Source organism: Oncorhynchus gorbuscha, linkage group LG12, assembly GCF_021184085.1.
Source record: "Oncorhynchus gorbuscha isolate QuinsamMale2020 ecotype Even-year linkage group LG12, OgorEven_v1.0, whole genome shotgun sequence".
NCBI classification, from domain to species: domain Eukaryota; kingdom Metazoa; phylum Chordata; class Actinopteri; order Salmoniformes; family Salmonidae; genus Oncorhynchus; species Oncorhynchus gorbuscha.
Genome location: NC_060184.1, coordinates 60,484,930 through 60,493,766, shown reverse-complemented (window position 1 = coordinate 60,493,766; position 8,837 = coordinate 60,484,930). Strand labels below are relative to the sequence as shown.

The 8,837-nt window shown below is 42.0% G+C and overlaps 1 protein-coding gene across 2 annotated transcripts; it reads left to right on the top strand.

The window, feature by feature from the left end:
- The first annotated feature begins 2,100 nt into the window (after positions 1-2,100).
- On the top strand, positions 2,101-8,446 carry LOC123990208 (holocytochrome c-type synthase-like). Of its 2 annotated transcripts, none has more exons than XM_046290782.1 (7): positions 2,101-2,240; positions 2,647-2,820; positions 3,311-3,486; positions 4,802-4,950; positions 6,545-6,664; positions 6,941-7,027; positions 7,208-8,446. In XM_046290782.1, exons 2-7 carry the CDS (start codon positions 2,682-2,684, stop codon positions 7,404-7,406), a joined length of 870 nt encoding a protein of 289 aa, XP_046146738.1. In that variant the 5' UTR covers positions 2,101-2,240; positions 2,647-2,681; the 3' UTR covers positions 7,407-8,446. The 2 variants fall into 2 exon arrangements, with proteins under 2 accessions (XP_046146738.1, XP_046146737.1); XM_046290781.1 differs by having other exon boundaries at positions 3,308-3,486.
- Positions 8,447-8,837: the final 391 nt, after the last annotated feature.

Genomic DNA, 8,837 nt, shown 5'->3' with positions numbered 1-8,837 from the left:
CTCCTTCCGTGGCCTCCAACTGCTCTTAAATACAAGTCAAACTAAATGGTATGCTCTTCAACCGATCGCTGCCTGCACCTGTCCGCCCGTCCTGCATCACTACTCTGGACGGTTCTGACTTAGAATATGTGGACAACTACAAATACCTAGGTGTCTGGTTAGAATGTAAACTCTCCTTCCAGACTCACATAAAACATCTCCAATCCAAAGTTAAATCTAGAATTGGCTTCCTATTTCGCAACAAAGCATCCTTCACTCATGCTGCCAAACATACCCTCGTAAAACTGACCACCTTACCGATCCTCGACTTCGGCGATGTAATTTACAAAATAGCCTCCAACACCCTACTCAACAAATTGGATGCAATCTATCACAGTGCCATCCGTTTTGTCACCAAAGCCCCATATACTACCCACCACTGCGACCTGTACGCTCTCGTTTCAAACTCGTCGCCAACCCTCTGGCTCCAGGTCATCTACAAGACCCTGCTAGGTAAAGTCCCGCCTTATCTCTGCTCGCTGGTCACCAGAACGACAGTCATTATGGCCAAACAGTTCTATTATTGTTTCATCAGACCAGAGGACATTTCTCCAAAAAGTATGATCTTTGTCCCCATGTGCAGTTGCAAACCGTAGTCTGGCTTTTTTATGGCGGTTTTGGAGCAGTTGCTTCTTCCTTGCTGGGCAGCCTTTCAGGTTATGTCCATATAGGACTCGTTTTACTGTGGATATATATACTGTGTACCCATTTCCTCCAGCATCTTCACAAGGTCCTCTGCTGTTGTTCTGGGATTGATCTGCATTTTTCGCACTAAAGTACGATCATCTCAAGGACACAGAACGTGTCTCCTTCCTGAGCGGTATGATGGCTGCGTGGGTCCATGGTGTTAATACTTGCGTACTATTGTTTGTACAGAAGAACGTGATACCTTCAGGCGTTTAGAAATTGCTCCCAAGAATGAACCAGACTTGTGGAGGTCTACAATTGTGGAGGTCTTGGCTGATTTCTTTTGATTTCCCGTGATGTCAAGCAAAGGGGCACTGAGTTTAAAGGAAGGCCTTGAAATACATCCACAGGTACACCTCCAATTGACTCAAATGATCTCAATCAGCCTATCAGAAGCTTCTAATGCCATGACATAATTTTCCGGAATTGTCCAAGAGTTTAAAGGCACAGTCAACTTAGTGTATGTAAACATCTGACCCACTGGAATTGTGATAAGTGAAATAATCTGTCTGTAAACAATTGTTGGAAAAATCACTTGTGTCATGCACAAAGTAGATGTCCTAACTGACTTACCAAAACTATAGTTTGTTAACAATAAATTTGTGAAGTGGTTAAAAAAAACGAGTTTTAATGAGCTTTTGTGCCGAATACATTACGTTGTTACAGGTGTCAAGTTTATAGGCATGTAGCAGCAGTGTGTAGGAGGGAGGTTCCTTGATGTGGGAAGTGTGCAGAAGGGCATGAGACAAAGGAATGTGTAGCATTGAGGAAAGTAGTGGTATGTGTTAATTGTCGGGGTGCCCATGGGGCAGGGAATCAGAAATGTCCTTTGCGTTAGAGGCACGTTGAGGTTTCCAGGGTCAGAGTAGTGCAGAATATGCTGATGCAGTGAAGAAATTAGAGGAAGATGGGTCAAAGGGGAGGTATCCTGAGAGGAGTGGCGTGAGTAGTAGATCTGTACCAGTACAGAGGGATAGGCCAACAACAGATATATATTTATTTGCATTTTTAGCATTGGTTATCAACTCTACTGCAAGGATGGAACGTAAGTCGCGAAAAATTGACGTTGTGGTGGCAGGTGCAGAGAGGTATTTGGGTGTTCAAAACTTGACATCAGAAGAGGTACAGGGTGTGTTAAGTGGTGGTGTCCCATCCTTTCAGGTTGTTGGCCTGAGGTAGGACTAAATAGATTTAAATAGTGGAGTAGGGTGGTGTTAATCTGTTTTTCTTTTTTTTTGTGATTGATTGTAGGGTATTTAAAAAATAATGATAATAATTCAAGCAACGTTTAAAACGTATAAGGGAGTTGTACTCCAGTCTAGTAGGTGGCAGTAATGTAATATTTATTGGATGCCAAACGCCGTTAAACCTCACCGAAGAAGACGTACTGTTTCACAACTGCGGAGCAACACAGCAACCGATTGAACAATCAATGTGCCAAGTACATTGCATTGTGGGAAACGTATCCGCACGTTGACATTGGTGATACAGCGCCAGTGATTTCAAGGACCCAGGTAGGTGATTTGATGTTAGAAATTGTTCTTATAACTCTTTATGTTGATCAGATTGGTAAACTATACAGTGATGACATATCCGATGGTGTGATACGCTTTGTTTTCAGTAACGTTACATCTATTTCTTAACACATAATTGAAGAAGTGCTAGCTAGCAGCTAATGCTAGCTTATAGGTATGTAACTGAATTACACTGTTTTGTAACAAGTTCGGCTTTTTCTAGCTAGCGACAATACTGCATTTGCTGGCATAGCTAGTTAGATCCTTTCTCCAGACTAGATATCATTTATGAGACAGAAAAATAGCTGCTAGTAAACTACTGTACTATCAAGAAGCTAAGTAATATTTTGGCTGACTAGACTGATTCAGCTAGCTAACTAAACGTCTGACCACTTTTGTCCTCTAGCCCATCTTTCTGGACAAGGACAGGTCAGTTCAGAAATGGGTGCCACTATGTCCAGTCCTGCTCCACCCACAGTCAAGGCCGAATCTATGATGGCCTCTCCCACTCCTGCGTTTGTTGGCGGCGTGGCCCCACCACAGGGCTGTCCTATGCATCAGGCACAGGAACCAGTCAAAGGTAGGCTCCATCTCTGTTTCATCACCAGGACCGATAGCTTGCCGGTCTATATCGCGTTTTCTTGACTTTTTCCTGAGCTTTGCTTACCATGTACTATTGTTAGTAGGGTAAATCCATTTTAAATCATACACTTTTTCATAGCACCTCTTTTGATTTGATTGAAACTTTCCATATATATTTGCCCAATGTAGAAGTGCTCAGAGGTGACTTTTTTTGGACCTGAATGCCAAAACCTTCAAAAGATAAAGCTTCTCCAAAGTATATAGTGTACAATTTGTAATCTGTGTAGTGATTGATTGTGTTGGTTGATCTTTGTTGTGTCTGACAGGTTGTGGTAACAATTTCCCTCTCTGAGGATGTATCTATCACGTGGAGCTTTTCACTTTGGGGAAGGAGTTATTCCTGACTGTGTGACCCACTTGACAAGGAACAACTCCTATTCCCTGGATCTGTGTTCTAACTTTTGTTTTGCCATAAATGCCCTCAGCAGTTGCCCCTCCATCAGAGTGCCCCATGCACCAGGCTACTGCTGCTGCCCCTACAGAAGAGAAGCTTGCTGCTGCAGCAGGGCCAGTGCACCAGGACCGGGCCTATGAGTTTGTGGCTTGTCCTATGAAGGCAGCAGCAGCTGGACAAGGCCAGACTGACATTGACCCCACTAACATGGTCAGTATGATGATAATGGGTGTACATGTTCCATGTTATGGACTTGCTTCCATTCAGCTATAAGTGCATTAATGAGGTCGGGCACTGATTTGGGCAATTACACCTGGCTCGCAGTCGGGTTTCCAATTCATCCCAAAGGTGTTTGATGGGGTTGAGGTCAGGGCTCTGTGCAGGGAGTCAAGTTCTTTCAGACCGATCTCGACAAACCATTTCTGTATGGACCTCGCTTTGTGCACGGGGGCATTGTCGTGCTGAAACAAGAAAGAGCCTTCCCCAACTGTTGCCACAAAGTTGGAAGCACAGAATCGTCATTATATGCTGTAGTGTTAAGATTTTCCTTCACTGGAACTAAGGGGCCTAGACTGAACCATGAAAAACAGCCACAGACCATTATTCCTCCTCCACCAAACCTTACAGTTAACACCGTGCTTTTGGGCTGGTAGCGTCGTTCTTCTGGCATTCACTAAACCCAGATTTGTCTTTTGGACTGCCAGATGGTGAAGTGTGATTCATAACTCCAGAGAATGCGTTTCCACTGCTCCAGAGGCCAATGGCGGCGATCTTTACACCACACCAGCCAACAAATTGCATTGACTCTCCCAACGAAGTTGTTGTGCTGACGTTGCTTCCAGGGGCAGTTTGGAACTCGGTAGTGAGTGTTGCAACTGAGGACAGACCATTTTTATGCACTACGCACTTCAGCACTTGGCGGTCCCGTTTTGTGAGCTTGTGTGGCATACCACTTCGCGGCTGAGCCGCTGTTGCTCCTAGACGTTTCCACTTCACAGAAACAGCACTTACAGTTAGTTGACCAGGGCAAAAATTTGACGAACTGGCTTGTTGGAAAAATGGTATCCTATGACAGTGCCATGTTAAAACTCACTGAGTTCTTCAGTATAGGCCATTCTCTACCTGTCAGCACCGGGTGTGGCTGAAATAGCCAAATCCACTAATTTGAAGTGTTGTCTACATACTTTTGAAGTGTAGCTCTCTAAGAGGAAAACTGCCATTTACTACCAAATTTGGAAATTGCACATTCTGTGTGCTACTATTACAACTCTCACCAGCAGTAAGTTGAAAGCCCGACTGAGTTGATTTACATTTTTTAGTCGGGACCTGCAGTCACCCCGTTCTGGGGCAGTATGGCTGCTGTAGATCATGTTTATGGTTTTTTTCTCACCGTGATTTCAGCTGATTTGGTTGGTTGATAGGTGCTCAACTAGAGTAGTGAATGGAAAAGTCACTTTATAAAAGTTGATAAACAGACCAAGGTTAAACATGTTGGCTAATGTTATTATCATCCTGTTCTGTCCAGATGCCTCCACCCAACCAGGTCCCTGCCCCAGACCAGCCCTTCCTTCTACCAGTGAACCGAGAGGAGTCTAAGATCCCGCGGGCTGGAACAGGCAAGAACTGGGTCTACCCCTCGGAACAGATGTTCTGGAACGCCATGCTCAGAAAGGGGTAAGGATACCCTAACTTTTGCTACAAAAATGTAGTTTTACAAAGGATACAATTGAGCAGATGTTGTTTCCTGAAAATGTTGGAATAGTAAGCTGTAAAATATAGGCTGGGCTATTGAAGTGCTGTGTCTTGACTCTCTGCGAACACATTGTAATTGTGAGGTGTTTTGGTCTGACTTTTTATTTTGTCTTATTTAGTAGACATGCAAATACTCGTTATACATAACACTGCTTTCCAGAAGCAGGAGACGACACTGTACTGCATTGTCCTTTAGTGCTGAGCATTTAGTGCTTTTTACAGTCATTTTGGTTCGACCTAATGCACATTTTCACGGGTTTCGATTATTTTTTAACATTAAATGCATTGTGGGTTGAATACTGTAACACAGAATAAAACCATTTTTAAAAGTCACATGGTGGTAGTGACTGCCCATTACTGCTTATAACTGCCCATAACTTATTAACCATTTATTCACATTACTTCACACAACCAAAATATTTATTAAAGTGTCTTGCATTTGACTGTTATTCAATTCCAAGTCATCATCTCATCTCTATAGAGCTGCTGTCTGACAAAATCACTATTTTTGTAGTTCAACCTAAATAAGGCATACTTTTATGACTGCTGAAAACCAACTATAAATCACTTAGATTTTGTATTTTCAGGTAGAGATACCTCTCGAAGCAACAGCTGCTCTCTATATCACCTCGCGAAGCAACAGCTTCTCTCTATATCACCTCACCATTGCACATGCTTCTCTCTTCCATAGCAGGCGTAAAATAAACAGACCAGACAAGTAGATGCGCAGTGTATTATGCTCATTGGACTAGTTCAAATCCCTGAGCTTACAAGGTACAAATCTGTCGTTCTGCCCCTGAACAGGCAGTTAACCCACTGTTCCTAGGCCGTCATTGAAAATAAGAATTTGTTCTTAACTGACTTGCCTAGTTAAATGAAGGTAAAAAAATATATATATATATTTTAGTTAATTGTCACATTTTATGCATTAAACTATGTCTAATATTGGCCTGTTGGAAACTACAACTCCCTACTACATCGCACAGTTCAGACTGGTCTGATTTATCTCTAGAGAAACTGCTTTGTGCGCATTGAGCTCACAGAAAATAAATTATGAGTTTAAAAACGGAAAAATAACTGCAATTTAAGTTAATCACTCAGCACTTCTGTCCTTTAAAGATGCACTATGCAGAAATCCGCCATTTCACTTCCTGGCTGCTAAAATTCTAATAGTTTGCCTAATTTCAGTTTATATAGTGTAGAGAATCATTTTACCATCTAAACTGCTGTGAAATATCCATTCCATAACCTAAATGATTGTATTTTCAGCTTTTTGAAGCTGGTGTACAAAACCGAAAGCATAAGGCGCAAAAACTAAACCTGAGCGTAAAACAAAGAAATGGCGCACATAGGACAGATATACTGCTTCTTAGACTTGCTTTCAATGAGAATGACATATCTAAAACTCATATTTCTATGTCAATTAAGTTGGGTCACCCAATAATTACATATTGCAGCTTTAAAACAGCAGAAAGGTTCCATTTCTCACCAGCCGTGTTAACCTCTTCATCACCAGGTGGCGCTGGAAGGAAGATGAACTGGGTCAGCAGGACATGTCCAACATCATAAAGATCCACAACACCAACAATGAGCAAGCATGGCAGGAGATTCTTAAGTGGGAGGCCCTCCATGCTGGGTGAGTAGAAAAAATACGAAACAGTTTCAGAGCCACTATATCAAGTGCTTTAGTTAATCATGGATTTAGTTGTTCATAGTTGGTCATAGTTAATACTTAAGCTAATCATGGATTACATAATTTTCGAGTCCTTTCAGACTGACGCATCAATAACCTGTCTCTGGCCCCCAGATCCAGAAGCACCTCTTTTACTTTGTTTCAAAAATGTTTGTTTATTTAAATTGGGAAATAAATGGAAAAAATGGACCTGTTCCCCACTGACATGTTACTTGTTAGGGAATGTCCATGCGGTCCATCCCTGAAACGGTTTGGTGGCAAAGCTAAGGAGTTCTCCCCAAGGGCTCGAATGCGTCACTGGATGGGGTGAGGAGTTTTTTTTTGTTTTTTTACTTTAAAATGTTTGTGCAAGAAGTTATTTGTACAGAGTACATTCTGAATTGAAGCCTTAACATGATATGCTCATTTGAAAGTGGAAGTGGCTTGATATGCTTACACAGTTCCTTCCACAGTATAATGTATTTCCGTAAATGTGTTTTTCTACAGATATGAATTGCCGTTTGACCGTCATGACTGGATCGTGGACCGCTGTGGGAAGGAAGTCCGCTACGTGATCGACTACTACGACGGAGAGATCAACAAGGACACCTATGAGTTCTCCATCCTGGACGTCCGCCCAGCTTTTGACTCTGTAGGTGCAGTCTGGGACAGGATGAAGGTGGCCTGGTGGCGCTGGACCTCGTAAGCAGCAAGCAAAACACTGTAAAACAAGGTTTTACATTCTTCATTTCGATCCTGAGATGTTATGAAAACAACAACAACAACCCCAGAAGACCCAGAAGACCCATTCAAAACTGCAGTAAATGCTTCATCACGTGACTGTAATAGACCAGATTCTCCATCATAATCCTATTGATTTCACATTTGATTTCACTGTTTGATGTGTTTTGAGGTGTTTCGGTTCTAGATTCTTCTAGTGTAGTTTAAAGGCCTTGGTGCACACATTATCCAGCGAGGGCGAGTGGCTTGCTTTAAGGGTTCGCTGGAGGTATGGTGCTTGGGTTCTATCCTCTCAGCCTTTCTAATATTGGTATAATTGCACAGAGAATGATTTGCTATAGCTAAATGCGATGGAGATGGATGAGCAACCCAGCAGGGATGTTGACCTTTAAACCAGACCAACTGCAGGACCTCCCCCTTCCAGACTTTTTAGTTTAGATAATATGCCCTGTTTGTTTTGGTGGTCAAATATTAAAAACTTCCGTTGAGTATTTCTAAAACAAAATAAGATGACCAAACCACTATCATTACATCTGTCTGGGCTTAATATACTGTAGAGCTTTGCAACATAGTGGGCTGTTTTTATTCGGATCATGCTTTCAAACCTCATACTATTCAGTTGCGTTTGTCACTTACTGTCTATTAAAGTGAAAGTAAAACCGTAGTCAGCTAAGTCTTTTTAAATAGATGCTTTTAGACTATTCTGTGGTCAAACCTTTGAGTGTACTCTATTTTGCTTTTGTCTCAAGATACCCTTCCTGGTTTTGTAGTGATCAGATGCACGTAGGCCTATTCAGAATTGTAGCTCGTTTTCTTTCTCTCTGTTCTGTCTAGTTGTATAGCCATGTCGAATTTCCCCGTCGGCTACTGTGGGAAGCTATGCTGATTGATTGTATTTATTGTCTGTGAGGTTCATTTGTGTGTACAGCTGCTTGTTTTCTAAAATTATTTTATTCCTGATTATCCAAACTACCATTAAACTTGGTACTATTGGCTCTGAAACCATTTGGTCTCTATCTTGTCAGTTGTATTTTCAGCACCATCTTCTGGTTTAGTGATAAAACTGTAGCTCGGCTATATGAACTGCAGATGGCGCCATATCTCCAGGATATATCTCCTTCCATATCACTCCCATTTCTCTAGGACCTGCTTTGCACGCCAGGGCTCATTACGAGTCAGCCCAATGGTCGGTGAATTTAAGTGTGGGTCACAGTGTGATGAACGTGAAAGAAAGGCACATGGTTTTTAAAAAGGAGATCTAAAGTAATTCAATAATCTCACCTGAAACCTTTTTTTACATTCAAAACCTTTTTTTTTACTAGGCGAGGCAGTTGAGCACAAACTCGTATTTACAATGACAGCCTACTGGAGAACAGTGGGTTAACTGCCTTGTTCA